This window comes from Eumetopias jubatus, unplaced genomic scaffold (assembly GCF_037043125.1).
Source record: "Eumetopias jubatus isolate StellerSeaLion01/CBP00866 unplaced genomic scaffold, mEumJub1_p1.0 scaffold_1, whole genome shotgun sequence".
Taxonomy (NCBI): Eukaryota; Metazoa; Chordata; class Mammalia; order Carnivora; family Otariidae; genus Eumetopias; species Eumetopias jubatus.
The window spans coordinates 19,235,681-19,251,783 of record NW_028274807.1 but is presented as its reverse complement, the minus strand read 5'-3'; the positions used below and the strand labels follow the sequence as shown (position 1 = coordinate 19,251,783).

The window sequence follows — 16,103 nt, the reverse complement described above, 5'->3', positions numbered from 1 at the left end:
GGCTTCCAGGCCAATGTAAAGGTGTCTATCTTTACTCTGAGGAAAATGGAGAACTGGCCCAAGGTCTTGAGCAAGAGTGCCATGATCCGATTTAGCATTTTAATGGATCTCTCTAGCGGATGCGTTGAAATTAGATTTTAGAGGGACAGGATAGAGTAGAAGGCCAGTCAGGAGTCTACTGCAGGGATCCAAGCAGAGATGATGGTACTCAGAGCGGGTGGCAATGGAAGTGGTAAGAGGTAGTTTTGGATGCATTTTGAAGGTAGAGCTAATAGGATTTGCCTGATGAATTGGATATGAGCCATGGTAGCTGCAATCATTAAGGGTAAGTGCAAACTTTTTGGCCGGAACAACTGAACGAATAGACTTGCCATCATCTGAGTTGGGGTAAGTGGGGCAGATTTAGAAAGAAAGATGAGGTTTGGACATAGTGTTTGAAATGTCTGCTAAACCTTCAAGAGGCAGAGTTAAATAGGCATTTGAATCTGAGTCCGGAGTTCAGCAGAGACATCTAGACTGGAGATATATATTTGGGAATTGTGAGTATCTGGGGGCATTCAATGCCGTGAGTCGGGATGACCCCATTAATGCAGGAAGCCTAGGCAGAGAAGAGGAGATGACCAAGGATAAGACCTGTGAGAAGGAAAGCTAGGGAAGTGTGCTGTCCTGGATGTTAAGTGTGGAAGGTGTTATCAAGGTGAAGGGTATGGTGAACTGTATCAATGAAAGTAGTTAGGGAAGACTTCGCCATCGTAAGTCATGTTTTATAGATGATGAGGCACAGCCCAAAGAGGCTGCAGCTGACCCAAATATGTCACAGCAAAGATGAAGAGGAGGTCGAATTTAGACACAGGACTTGCCTCTCGGAGCAGCCACTGTAATGAAGACACCATGCTAATCCTTCAAAGAAGGGAGACAAATATATAACCCTGGCCATGCATTCTCTGTGTTTGCAATCCATCCGAATACGTGATTATGGCGGATTCATTTGTAAAACACTACACTTGCCTCGGCACATTGGATAAAAAGCACTGTTGAGCAAGAGGGGAGAGCTAAGAGTCAAGTATTTGTAGAGAATCTACTGTGTGCCAGGAAGTAGGCCAAGCAATTACATACTTTATTTAATCTTATAACCAATTAGGGAAGGCACTATTAGGTTCATTTTACTTCAATGGAAACTAAGGTTTAGGTTAAGGCTGTCGCTTGCCCCAGGCGATGTGACCGGTAATTCAGGGCACTGGTAGTCAAAACTAGCTGGGTCTCATTTCATGTCTATCAGTTGTGACTTCCTGAAGACAAGGAACGATTCTGTCCCCAGCTGTAATAAAGCCTTGGGCCACCTTTCTAACAGATGACCCTTTCTTCACCCATCTGGACTTTAATGTTGCTTTTTGTTTGATTTCAGATATTTAATCAAAAAGCCAAGCTGTTGAAAATGGTGCTGGTGGTGGTGGTGCAATGCTATTTAGCACTTTATCCCATTGGATGAGAAGCCAGGTCTGACACCACCTTATCAAAATATGAAGGGCTAAGGTTGCCTCTACAGCATTTCAAAAATATCCGGTGGATTCTGTCATAAATGCAGTCATCCTCAAGCTACATGGGACACCCAACAACAATTTCACCTGAATTTTTTGATTACAATTACTTTTAGACACCATATTTGGGCACAACTACCTTTGTCCATTTTTTAAATACTTCATCTGAAAAAGTTTCAAAAATTGGATCTCTAACGGCACATACTCATTTCCTGACCTGCTCAGGATGCAGCTCTGATTGGAATGTATGCAGATCGTCTTAGTTCCGGCTGCTATAGCGAAAATACCATAGGCCGGGCAGCTCAGAAACAAATACCTATTTCTCACAGTTCTGGAGGCTAGAAATTCCAAGACCAAGGTGCTGGCAGATTCCGTATCTGGTGAGAGCCTGCTTCCTGCTTACGATCTGTCACTTTCTTGTTGTGTCCTCACATGGCTGAGATGGAGGTCCCTTGAGTCTCTTTCATAAAGGCACTATTCCCATTCATGAAGGCTCCATCTTCATGACCTAATCATCTCCCACAGGCCTCCACCTCCTAATCTCATCATACTGGCCGTTAGGATTTCAACACACGGATTTTGGGGGAGGGGACACAAACATTCAATCCATAACACCGATTTTCATTAAACCATTCCTTTTACTGGTCTAGATGACTGACCCTAAAGAGTAGGTTTTGGTGTTAGCTCATTGTTGGATGTGTAGAACCCGTTTTGAAATAAAAAGAGTGAATCTGGGAATTGTCTTTATGGAAAGAGAAGGGAAATTATAGTACCTGGTTGTAAAGCACCTGAGAAATCAGGGTAACTAATTCTGAGTAGTGTTACCTGACAGTTGTAAAATATGACAGCTAAGCAATGCCAAACCATTGTTTCCATGTTCAGCATTTCAAAATAAATCATTCTTGTTCCTCTGGCTTCCTGAAGACTAATCAAAGGAAGTGTGAAGCAACAATAAACTGGGAGGGTTTCCCTTAGGTTTCAAATCTCTTCTGGAAGCATTTATGGTAATAAAAGTTAATTAGTAACATATGTATGAACTGTAAGGGTGAAAGCTTTTATGAACCATCATCCAGCAGGAGAGTTGAAGAATAAAATTCATACAACCCCTGTATTTTCCAGAATTGAAATTTGAGAGGGAGAGAGAGGGCAGGGATGTGCTAAGTTGTTGGTCATATAAAATCCATAGTATTTTAAAGGTTGAACTATCAGGCAGTGAACTCTGGAGATCACTTTCTTGATTATAAGTGGTCAAATCCAGAAAGCTAAATAAACTCATTAATAAGAAGAAGCCCATAATTGTGTGCAAAGATGGATTATTAGAGTCCTCACTAAGAAAATTGTACCCCCAAAGTCTTATTCTTGCAAGTTTTGTTTTTTTTCCTAGAGAGAGTGCATGTACAGGCGTGCTGGGTGGGGGAGGGGCAGAGGGAGAGAGAGAATCTCAAGTATACTCTGTGCTGAACACAGAGCCCAATGCAGAGCTCGATCTCACAACCCTGAGATCACGACCTGAGCCGAAATCAAGAGTCGGGTGCTTAACCGACTGAGCCACCCAGGTGCCCCTTATTTTTGCAAGTTTTACAAAATATGCACACATTTCTAGGCCCTCCCACCTCACCCTCAGAGCCTTAGGAGATGCTCATGCGAGGGAGAGCCCCAAAGCTTTCCCCTTATTAAATTCATGGTCAGTCCTCCTTCCTTTATGTGTTTATTCATTATATTTTATAAATCTTCTAATTCAGGAAAAGATTTAAGACATTAGCAGTGCTCTATCTTCCTCTGAGAAATGCAAAGATAACTTCATTTGCAGATTATAAATTTGACAGATTAGGAATATTAGAGAATATTTTTGACATTCTGTGCTGATCCCTGTAAAACTCAATTTGTATTGATTACTGCATGTTTGCGCTTTCAAAAAAATGAAAACATTGGATGCATCAAGTGATTCCCCAAATTCATTCAGTAAAGCAGAGAAGTAAGACTCTGGAGGTACAAAGATTGAAGATGGGTGTGAAGCCATCTTCAGAGTGTCTGACAGAGTCACGTTTGGTATGACTTTCTCACAATGCCTCGTGCCAGTCTGAGAATGGGGGGAGGGAGAAAGGTCTGTGGAACCGAACTAACTAGATGTCAATGCACATCTTTGCTTCTCTGCGTTCGAGCGTTGTGACCTTGAGCAAGGACTTCTCTCGATCGTCATATCTGTCCAGTGAGGATTTTAACACAGTGGAGTCACATCTTACTTAGATGCTAGGTTCTTAAGGGGAAAATTTATTCAGAGTCAAAATCACCCTTTTAATTCTTTAGGTCATCATTAACTCACCAGAACACCAGCCACGGATAGCTCTAAAGCCAACCACAGCTTTTATTTTTCCTTGCACTTCGGTGTATGGTTTCCCTTTCTCTCATTAAAAGGAAGGGCCAGAAGGGTTGCCTGGGTGGCTCAGTCGGTTGGGCCTCTGGCTTTTGGTTTTGACTCAGATCATGATCCCAGGTTTGTGGGATCTAGCCTGCTCCCCACTCAGCAGGGAGTCTGCTTCTCTCCCTCTCCCCTGGCTCACATGCTCTCTTTCTCTCTCAAATAAAGAAATAAATCTTGTCAAAAAAAAAACAGGGGGGGGCAGAATATTCAGTTTGAAGACGGAAGGACAGGTCTATCTCTGTGTCTCTCTCTCTCCCCCTCTCTCTCCTCTCTAGACCTACTATGGTTGAATGATAGTGAGATAGATAAGTATATTAACCTAACTCCTGATTCCTACTTCATTGGGAGACTTTTTACCCTATAAATATTTATCCATAATAAATACTGGAAAGTACTCTATGTCTGAAACTAATACTACATTAAATGTTAATTAATTGAATTTAAAAATGCAAATATAAAATTAAAAAATAAATAAAAATTAAAAGTCTCCTTTAATAAATAAATACATACATACACACTGGATAGTGTTATTTTATCTGTTACTACTAGCCCTGTGCATCTTTTCTATATTTGTTAGTACAATAATTGTGTATTAGTGATTGTCAACCACATGGCTACTAATTTTCATTTTTGAAAACTTATGAAATAACTCATATGCACAGTTTTTATAACTTGTTTTTACCATGGTACTCTCTGTAATGTACTCTTAGAACCAAAACCTCTGTAACACATCAGTTTTTCCTCATCATGTTTCCTATTAAAAGTTACTTTTTAAATAACACTTTTATAGTAAATTTAAAAATTGTGATATAAATATAAATATTTATTCTTAGTCATACTAGATTATCCTTAGTCACACAAGAATATTTTAAATGATTGATAGACAATGTAAGAAATTTTATTCTTAGAGTTGAGGGAAAAGAAACACAAAAGATTTCATTTGGTTAGGGATTACTTGACTTGGAGTTGTTAGCAGTTATGGAAATAATCATCTCTTAACATCATTTTTTTTTAAAGATTTTATTTATTTATTTGACAGAGAGAGACACAGTGAGAGAGGGAACACAAGCAGGGGGAGTGGGAGAGGGAGAAGCAGGCTTCCCGCTGAGCGGGGAGCCTGATGCGGGGCTCGATCCCAGGACCCCGGGACCATGACCTGAGCCGAAGGCAGACGCTTAATGACTGAGCCACCCAGGTGCCCCTCTCTTAACATCATTTTATGAACTTCTGCCAGTGATTTTGGAACACATCCAAAACTATTAAAGATGTTTTGTAGCTAACTTTAAAACAATTGTTGACCTCAACCAGCAGACCTACATGACAATTTTTTGTTTGTTTTCTTTTTTCACTCACTCTGGAAAGGTGAAGAAAAAATAAAAATCAGTTCAAGAAAGCAGCCAACAGAGACTCTTCCTAACATCTGTTAGTGAAATGATGATAAAAAATCCAACATTTTGTTTTCATAAAGCTATTGGGTTCAAGTTAAAAAAAAACAAACAACAACAACACAACACAACTGAATTCCAAGACCAGAAAGGCTTAAAACAAGGTGGAAATCTTATAATGTATAATTGTCTTTTTAAGATTCAGAACTTTCTGTTTAAATAAGTTCACCATAAGGTACCTAATTAAAAAGCAAACCTTGAAGTAAATAGAACCAGAGGAAGCAATGTAGCTAGAAGACACTTAAAATCACAGAAATAAATATTCAGGTACCAAGAAATAATATCTATTTATAAATTTACTAAAACCAATCCCCTTTATAATTGTTTTGCATTCATAGTTTTGCCAATTCAATCAATCCTCTCTTTTTTGATGTTTGGGACTTTTTTTTCTATTCAAACATATACATGTAAAAGTAATGAAGAAATTAATAAAATTCCTGAGTTAGCAGCCACTATTTTCCACAGAACTTTTTAAAGTGATTTTTGAAAATTTGAGAAGTCTTTCTCAAAGGACGTTTTAGCAAGTAGGAAACTGGAATTGAGAAAAGGGGAAAATAATTGGACCCAGTTCTAAATCTTCCAGTCTCAGATTGGACTAACATTCACTTCAAATGAAAGACAACCCAAGCCTGCTGAAGAAAATAAACATTCTCAGTAGGCAGTGCAGTGTTTGAAAAGTTCAAAGATACGATGATGTGGAGGGAACAAAGATTATCTTTTTCTATTTTGCCCAGATTTTCCCCTCAACTGGTTTCTAGGGAATATGAGTCTTCATTGTTTTGTCTAAAAAATCTACTAAAGTAGTTCAAAAATCACAAGAAATGCCTGTCACAATCCGAATTTCTCTGAGGGCACTAATTTACGCATTGCTAAAGGAAAAAAGAGGCTTTTTCAAAGTGTGCTTTGAAAGTTTCACAGAATAATGATTTGGAATCAAAATTATTGGGAAAACATTCAGTGATCATGTCATTTAAACGTAGGTGTAACACAGAATGAACGTATGAGGTCCTGGCTTTCCTGGCTTGGTCAGCTTAGTGTCTTCCCTCCCTCTGTTCTCTGAAGATCCAGACCCTCTTTGGGATCTACAAAATAAAACTGGGGAAGGAGAGGAGAAACTGGAAAAGAAAGGCATATAGGGGTGAGGGTAGGGTTTAGAGGACTATGGGACATTCTGGTATGTGGCAGAGTATGTGGAAAAAGGAAAAGGGGGACACTTAAAAAGTTTGCTTGGACCCCTTCATTTTTTTTTTTTTTTAAACACAAGCAAAAGCGGTATTTTGAAATCACTCTTTGGTGACATGACACCTCTCTTAAGACTGGGCCACGTAGGTCACTGCTTTATACAAATGTATTTACAGCAGCTGTCAATGAAAGCAATCAGCTCAATTCTACATTCTTTGCAATAGACACCAGCTTTGCCGATTTGCCTAATGAAGATGTTTGCAATTTAGAGATATAGAACCTGAATAGTTGAACAATGTTAGATAGGAGAACTACACATTTGAGGCCTGTAGGTTTCTAAGAGTTTTCATTTCACAATTACATTTGCTGTCCAGGCTTCTCAGGGAGGGGGGGGGAAAAGTTACCCCAAATAGCATGTATTCCTTAGGAGGGATGAGGTCTTAGGACAGTGTCATAATTTACATGTCAGTGTCCATATAGATGAATAAATCAAAGATGGCGTGTTCTATGAAACATTTTTCACTCCTTCCCAGAAATGTAATACGTTATTGCATATTCAAGAAATTCTGATCTCTTAGGTACTTTTTTTGAAATCCTTGAACTCATGGTTTTTTGGTCCTCCTTTAGTCTATTTATTTCTATTCCTGGGTCTTCAATCAGCCTACCTGCTAAGTCTAAAGCAGTGGTTTTCCACCAAGTATGATTTCCCCACCCCCACCCCCTGGGGGCATTTGGCAATGTCTGGAAACATTTTTGGTTGTCATGACTTGGGTTTGCTACAGGGGAGATGGAGGTTCTACTGGCAGAAGCCAGGCATACTGCAAAACATCCTGCAGTGCACAGGACAGCCCCCCACAACAAAGGATGAGCTGGTTCCAATGGTTAATAGTGCCAAGATGGAGAAACCCTCATCTAGAGCCTCCCCGCTGAGATTGCCATGCCCTGCTACTTCTCCTACTTTTCCAGTTACCGCCGCCCAGCTTCCGTCTTCCTGTTGTGCCTTCCTTATAACCACCAATTTCTCACCTTATCCCATCTTCGTTAGATCAATGGACCTTTCCACCCAGCGTCCTTGCTAATCTGCAGTCCTTCCCCATAGTTTTGCTTGGGGGAAACACGATGTGGGGCCCAGTGTAGTAGTATAGTAATAAACTCCATGGGCTTTGGGAATAGACTGGATGAGTTCAAATCCCAGCCCCACCACTTACTACTCGGATAACCTTGACCGAGGTTTCTTACCCTGTCTGGTTCTCAGTGTCCCCACCAGCAAAACAGGTGGATAAAGGGGCGCCTGGGTGACTCAGTTGGTTAAGCGGCTGCCTTCGGCTCGGGTCATGATCCCAGGGTCCTGGGATCGAGCCCCGCATCGGGCTCCCTGCTCAGCGGGGAGTCTGCTTCTCCCTCTCCCTCTGCCTGTCTCTCTGCCTACTTGTGCGCTCTCTCTCTCTGTCAAATAAATAAATAAAATCTTAAAAAAAAAAACAAAACAGGTGGATAAAAATGGTGGTACCCGACCACAGAGAATTGTTGTGAGAGTTAAATGAGTTAATACTTGCAAAGCACTGGGAATGTTGCCCAACACCTAAGTGTGTAATAAATGTTAACTACTGTTGGAGCATCTGGTTGGCTCAGTCAGTTAAGGATCTGACTTTTGGTTTCGGCTCAGGTCATGATCTCAGGGTTGTTAGGTCGGCCCCACGTCCATTGTGGAGCCTGCTTAAGATTCTCTCTCTCCCTTTGGTCCTCCCCCCCCCCCCTCTCTCTCTCTCAAATAAATAAATAAATCTTTAAAAAAATGAAATTTTCTATATAAGTTTATGAAAGCAATGATGATCTCATCATCGTCATTGTCGTATTATAATCAGATCACACCAGCCACTGGAATTGGTCAGTCATTTCAATCCTATAGACCAATCCTGGAAAATCACTGAAATTTTGGGGAGAAAAATAAAGACGTTCTGCTTGCATTTTTCATCATATTTGTAATACAAGGTTTATATACAGTATGTATTATATATACATTTCCTAGTCAAAAATATGTTAAATGACCCATTTCTATACGATGTAGGTATAATCAGGGATAAGTTTGTAAAGCGACTTAAACCCTTAAATAATTAGCTTTTATCTTAAAGGGGAAATACCTTAGGCGCTAGATTGCATACTAGGCTAAATTAAGGACAAAGACGCTTGTTTAACGATCAGGCTTGGGGCGCCTGGGTGGCTCAGTCCCTTGAGCATTCTTGGACTCTTGGTTTGGGCTCAGGTCATGATCTTGGGGTCCTGGTATCTAGCCCAGAGTCAGGCTCTGCACTCAGTGGGGAGTCTGCTTCTCTGCCTCTCCCTCTGCTCCCATGTTCTCTAAAATAAATAAATAAATCTTAAAACAACAACAACAACAACAACAACAAATCCTTTCACAATCAAGCTTGTGAAATTGTGTTGTCTGTCATGGGCCCCTTACAGATCCATGGGTTTTGCTTTGTGAAGGGAGGGCAGAAAACCACAATACAGAAAATGGAAGAGACATAGAGGGTTTGGCTTGGTTTTTCTTATTTTGATACTTTAAAACCTATGGGTTATGAATGTGTGAAACCGTCACCAAACTTTAGGCCAGTTTTCCTTAATGTTGCATCCCATTCAGATATTTGCAAGTGGCCTTTGGTACTATTTTAATTATCCTATCTGTTTTAATCTTTCAGATCATAAGGCCTATGGATTCTCTGCCCCAAAAGACCATCAAGTGGTCACAGCAATAGAGTATCAAGGTAGAGTAACTTATGCTTTTCACGGACTGTGTTGTTCAAAGACTCACAAGCATGACGTGGGTGATGTTATCTATTTGTTGGGACCCTGTAGTGTTACCTCACACTAGTTCTTCCTTCCAAAATGCTGCTCTGTGCTGTTTCCACTTGAGAACTCTTTCTCCACCTCCTCAGTGGAAATGAAAGACCTGATGTACAAAGAAGGCCTCTAATTGCATAAATTATCTGCCACAAAGCAGATCTAATTTGTGAAACTGGTAGACAGAGGTTTTGCAAAGTTTCCAGCCAGCTGGATATGGCAAATGGAAATTAACACCGCAAACCCCACTCTACTTAATGTTTTTAAGATGACATTAATATAGCCTATTTTGGGGTGACATTTTGTTATGTATTTTAGCTTCTTAAATATATTTACAATAGGGAGTTGGTGTTTAAAGGATATAAACTTTCACTTTTGCAAGATGAAAAAGTTCTAGAGATTGGTTACTTAACAATGTGAATATACGTAACACTACTGAATCATTAAAAATCATTAAGGTGGGAAAAAGTTAAAAAGTGTTAAGATGGTAGGGCACCTGGGTGGCTCAGTCGTTAAGCGTCTGCCTTCGGCTCAGGTCATGATGCCAGGGTGCTGGGCTCGAGCCCCGCATCGGGCTCCCTGCTTGGTGGTGGGAAGCCTGCTTCTCCCTCTCCCACTCCCCCTGCTTGTGTTCCTGCTATCACTATGTCTCTCTCTGTCAAATAAATAAATAAAATCTTTAAAAAAAAAAAGTGTTAAGATGGTAAATGTTAAGATCTGTGTACTTAACCACAATTTAAAAAATTTTTTTAAAGACTCTAATACCCAAGGGAAACTTTATAAGGGCTTTTTTAAGTTTACTTCAAATATTGACCACCTACTACTATTCTGAAGGCTCTTTTACCTAGAACACAATAATACTAGGCAACCAGGAGAATTACTATGTCCTAAGTGTGATGCTAGTTTGGGCCAGAGATTGCAAACTTTTAAGAAACAAGTTTCAAATGTGTCTGAACTCTCGTCTTCAGGCATGTCTTAGGTTCCTGGAGTTGGGAGAGACAGGTTTGAAGGAAAGAGACAAAGATTAAAGGAGAGAACTGGGTGGGAAGGAACTAAGTAGATTAGTATTTAGCTAGTACTTACAACAGTGCCCAGCACACAGCGTTATATGTGCTTCTTCAGTAAAAATATGCTACAGTAAGAATGGGCCTGCCATTCACAAGTAACACATCACTTGATAACAAATCACTTAAGTCACTATTTCAGTTGATGAAGTCCTAATATATTACATGATTAAGCTAATAAAACACTCAACGCTTTATCATGAATTAGTTTTAAGTGGAGAGACGTGGGAAGAGCAAATTTGTGATTGGGAGTGATGTAGGGCTATGGAGCACTTGAAGCGGGAGATAATCAGACCTGGACAAGGGGTTGAAAAGGAGACTAGAAAGGCTAAAAGAGGGATCACACATTGAGAGGATGAGATGGGCCAGGACTCTGTGAGGACAAAAGAAGTGAATTGCCCTCCTTTGTACTTTCCTGAAGCTTCTCACTGTTGGGCCCAGTGGGTACCATGAATATACATCCCTGCTCTCCCCCACCCGCCGCCACGCAGGCCCTATGGCATGATACCTCAGTTAGGATGCCGAAGTTAAATTCTACAGTCTTACATTACTTTTAAAAAAAAATGTATGGAGGCAAAATTCACATAACATCAGACCAGCACATTCACGTGAATGGGTCAGTGGCATTTAGTACATTCACAATGCTGTGTAACTACCACCTCTGTCGAGTTCCAAAAACTTCTAGCAACTCCAAATTAAAATTGTGTACTATTTACATTACTTTTTAATGTGTATTTTATTTTTAATCTAAAAGAATCCTTCTATAATTTATTGCAATCAAATGTTAGTCTTATTCCTGAGTGTTTTCTATTTTTATTTTTTGTTTCCCCTCTGCTCTTTTAAATTAAGAATTATAGGGGCACCTGGGTGCAGCGTCCGACTGTTGGTTTCGGCTCAGGTCAGGATTTTGGGTTCCTGAGATAGAGCCCCACATGGGGGGGTGGGGGCTCTGCGCTCAGCGGGAATCTGCTTCTCTCCCTCTGCCCCTTCCTCCACTCACGTGTGCACGTGCTCTCTCTCTCTCCCTCTCACACACACACAAATAAAATAAATAAATCTTTTAAGACAAAGATTTATATTTTGATCCTATTTTATATGTGCCCCAGTCGTTCCAACTTGGCTCTCCTTAAAGCAAAAATAAATTTCTATCTTCTTCCACATTTTAGTTGTAGCATATTTCATGCAATGACTTGATTTTAAAGTGTAAAATATCTTGTGATTTGTGTATATGTGTGGGTGTGTTCCACCTAATTCATTTCACTTTTTTTTCTCTTGTCTCTCTGATGTCAACAAATCATGAATTAATTCCTTCTTTGCAGTACTGCTGTTTTGTATCACTTCCCACAGTGGTGCCAAGAACAGAACGAGACTGAAGTGATAGCAGCTTTGCTAAGCTTATAAATTATATAAGCAGACTTTATGCAGAATGTCCAACCCTGTGAGCTATAAATCAGGTTAATAGCATGCTTTTCTTCACAGAAGTAATTTCTTGGTAATTCTTCAGAGCTGTGTTGGTCGTGTCAATTCTATTTTTGCTTATATAAGATTTTGATGATTTTTAACTTGAGCACAGAGGCTAACATCAAAAGATAATAGCAGTACAGAATCCTAGAAAAATTAAAATTCACAGTGATTTCTATCGATGTGATCCCTAAAAGTGACTATTTTGCTACATGAAAATAGTTATTGCTAATACGTTTTTTCTAAACAAAAGAATCATCTTTCCTTGACCCAAAGGAAACATATTTTGGGGAATGAAATGATCATCATAATAAAAAAAACTTGGTGCATTTTTATGCGTTTGTATGCCTTGTTTTGAGAAAATATGATTTATGTCTGTATCCTATCCTTTGCTGTCTCAAAGGTAACGGTTTTAGTTCAAATTTGAGTGATTCTTAGGTAAATTTGGGTTGTAGAAAGCAGGGATTTCTATCATGTCAAGGCATACTTACAACTACAACTAAAAGAAGTTTCTCAGGGGTGAAAGCAATAATAACCACTGATGGAGCACGCACCATGTACAAAGTACCACACACACCCAAGTGTATTGATATATTACCTCACTTAAACTTCACACTAGCTTCATGAGATGAGCACTGTTATATTGTTTCTTTTTACAAATGCGAGTATAGGGACGCTTGGGTGACTCAGTTGGTTACGCGTCTGCCTTCAGCTCAGGTCATGATCCTGGAGTCCTGGGATCAAGCCCCACATTGAGCTCCTTGCTCAGGGGAGAGAGCCTGCTCTCTCTCTCTCTCTCTCTCTCAAAATAAATAAAATCTTAAAAAATATATGAGTATAATGTTCAAAAACAGTTAAGTAATTTGCCCAACCTCACACACATAGTGTATGGCAGAGGTCCAACTCCAAAAGGCCATGCCTTAAACTACTACCTTATGGGATAATAACCCTAAGGGCTACATACAAGATTATACTGGTTGTGAGCGTTGCATTTTAACTGAAAAGAGAGAAGAGAGTCCATGGTAGTTAGCTTCTCAGTTCATCTGGTTCTTTATCCTCAGATGTTGACCCCATGATTCCAGCTGACTTACTGTTTCTCCCAGTTCCAGAGGTCATGGTGTTGGCACCTTCAGATCGAGGCACTGACCGTGGCCTTGCTTGGAGTAGTCCCAAAGAAACACGTGGTGAATTCCAATTTCGAATTCTACGAAATTTGTACTCAAATTCTAAGGAATTCTAATTTCTTTTTTTCAGTCTTTGGTCAAATGTCACTCTCTAAATGAGTTGAACTCTGACTACTCAGGTGTTTTGTAATTGAAAACCAACACTCCTGATCTACTCTGCTTTATTTCCATAGCACTCATTACCTCCCAATGTAGCATTTAATTCACTTTATGATATTTCTTGTGTGCCTGACTCCCCCTGCAAATTGTGAGACCTGAAAGAACAGAGATCTTTGTTTTGCTCACTGATTTAGCTCAGGAACAATGCTGGACACACAGTAAGTACTCAACAGTTGGATGACTTAGACCATCTCTACACATCCTCCATGGTAACTGTGAGTGAGGCAAGAGAATGGTGTCACTGCATTTAGGAAAACCATTGGTTTCATTTTTGAGTATAATTTCTGCAGAGGTTTTCCATAGAGCAATGAGGACAGAAGTCAAATCTTCTTGGTGAAAAGGGCTCTGTGTGTGTGTGTGTGTGTGTGTGTGTGTGTGTGTGTGTGTGTGTGTGCCTGTGTATGTAGTTAAATATATGAAACAATGTGAACAAGTACAAATTTATTCCTAAGACCTGAGCGTATGGGCTAAAAATGAGTGTGGGTGTGTGTTTAATTGTTGGAAACCCAACAAAATACGGGAAGGAAACCTATCTCAAACTCAAGACTCCGGAAAGTCACCACCCATTCTCCTTAATCAACAGAACAGAACTGTGTTTCCTCAGACAAGTCCCTCAGCACACATTTGTCTTTGTAGCATAATTGTAAACATGTCTGTAAAATGATGTCTCTTTGTCATGTAAAACCTGCTCTAAAAACTTTAGGCACCCTTGAAAACAATTTTGTGGGTTTTTTTTCCCCTTGCCTTTCTTTTCTCTGTCCTATTTTCTGTTTTCCATTACCTTGTATTCTGTTTCTGTATTTCTAGCAATGTGTGTGGAACTAAAAGGAAAATTAGAAACTACATATAACAAAAAGAAAAACCACAATTCTATCACGCAGAAATCATCACTGGGTTCATATTTTCATACATATCTTTTGGCTTTTTGTCCATATCTATGTGTATATTAATAAAACCTGGGATGATACAAGTATTGCTCTCTAATCTACCATATCATATAATATCCTGAATTTTTTTATTAACATATCATGTATTATTGGTTTCAGGGGTACAGGTCTGTGATTCAACAGTCTTGCACAACTCACAGCGCTCTCCATAGCACACACCCTCCCCGATGTCCATCACCCAGCCGCCCCGTCCCTCCCACCCCCCACCACTCCAGCAACCCTCAGTTTGTTTCCTGAGATTAAGAGTCTCTTATGGTTTGTCTCCCTCTCTGGTTTCGTCTTGTTTCATTTTTCCCTCCCTTCCCCTGTGATCCTCTGCCTTGTTTCTCAAATTCCACATATGAACGAGATCATATGATAATTGTCTTCCTCTGACTGACTTATTTCGCTTAGCATAATACCCTCTAGTTCCATCCACGTCCTTGCGAATGGCAAGATTTCATTTGTTTTGATGGCTACATCTGAATTGTTTTTTAAAATGGCATTAAATCTTTAAAAATAAAATCTTAAAAAAATAAAATGGCATTTAATCTGCTACATCAGAATCAGAGGTATGGAAAGGATTTTGAACCTCCTCTAGTCAAAGATGTGTGCTTTTGGGATCAAACTGAATGCCTTGTGGGAAAAAAATGTCTCAGAAACATGAAGATGACACTCTAGAGAGCGTGACTGAAATGTACTTTAAAAATATTTACAACCAGAGGCTTCCTTTTGGCAACTCAAAGCAGTTGGCCAATAGGTGCTGGACTTCCCTCCCTCCCCCCAGTCATCTTGTTTGGACAGTTAAAAGAGGGGGTTCCTTCGGAGGTTCCAAGAATTCTTTAATGGCATAACTACAGTAAATTTCCTGCAATAAAGTGACTTAAATGCGCTACAGTGAGGCAGTTAAACTTGATGCCAAGATTAAATCTTCTCATAATTTATCTGGATAGAGATAAGGATTAGGAACACATGATTTAGTAGAAGATCATATCGGGTTTGTACCAGTATATCCATAGAGAGGCTTATCAAAGAATGGGTCTGAGTGAGAATGTACATGTTGAAGGAATGTTTGTGGATCCCACAGGCTGCACTGAGTGCCTTTCTCTGTTTACCTCCATAGCGCTCATGGCACTATGAACAATGGAACAAAATTACATTATCTTATTTATCTCTTCTCCCAGGCTGTAAACTCCCTGATGACTGAGACTGGGAATAGTAAGATAAATGATAAATAATTGATCATAACTGCCATTTTAAATTACTTAACATGTCCAGGCATGTGTGCTTTGCATGTATTACTGTATTTGAAGACTCACTACAACACTACGACATACTATCTTAATTCACAGATGGTAATTGAGGCTCAAGAACTAGGGTCAGTAGCCTAGTGTCATGCAGTTATTATGGAGAAGAGCTATAATGCTTTCGATTCATCTTTGGGTTAAGCCAACATGGTGCCCATTAAAGTAATTTATGAATGAATGAATGAAAGAATGAATGAATGAATGGAAGTATAAAGAAATAGCTTAAGGCTGTTTAAAAAATTTACTTAAGTAAAATATAAATTCATAGGGACAATGAGAAAACAAGTATTTTTGTTGTTGTTCTTAGAGGTTATTTTAGCCTGTAAATATCCAAAGAAGACCATTTCCTCCAGATTAGAGTGGAAGAAACTGGGCCGGAGTGTCTCCTTTGTCTACTACCAACAGGCTCTTCAAGGTAAGAAGCTGTAGACTTGATGAGGTGAGAGCAAGAGAACACCAAGTGCAGCCTGGGTTCTTTAATTTACAAATGAGAACAGGACAGGACTAGTTACTGAGAATGTGGGTTTTTTAAATCATTTTATTTTGTTTTATTTTATTTTATGTTATTTTCATC

General features: G+C 39.6%; 1 protein-coding gene across 4 annotated transcripts in view; it reads left to right on the top strand.

Annotated features, from left to right (window-relative positions):
- JAM2 (junctional adhesion molecule 2) overlaps positions 1-16,103 on the top strand; it is a 57,175-nt gene that overhangs the window by 23,041 nt on the left and 18,031 nt on the right. For 3 of the 4 annotated variants that reach the window (XR_015768418.1, XM_088024186.1, XM_028115193.2), the window contains exons 2-3: positions 9,287-9,352; positions 15,837-15,944. Coding sequence is in view for 3 of the 4 variants with exons in the window: in XM_088024186.1 (XP_087880312.1) it covers positions 9,287-9,352; positions 15,837-15,944 (174 nt within the window). In the remaining variant the exon portion in view is untranslated. The remainder of the gene's footprint in view (positions 1-9,286; positions 9,353-15,836; positions 15,945-16,103) is intronic. The other variant, XM_028115200.2, reaches the window with a different exon arrangement.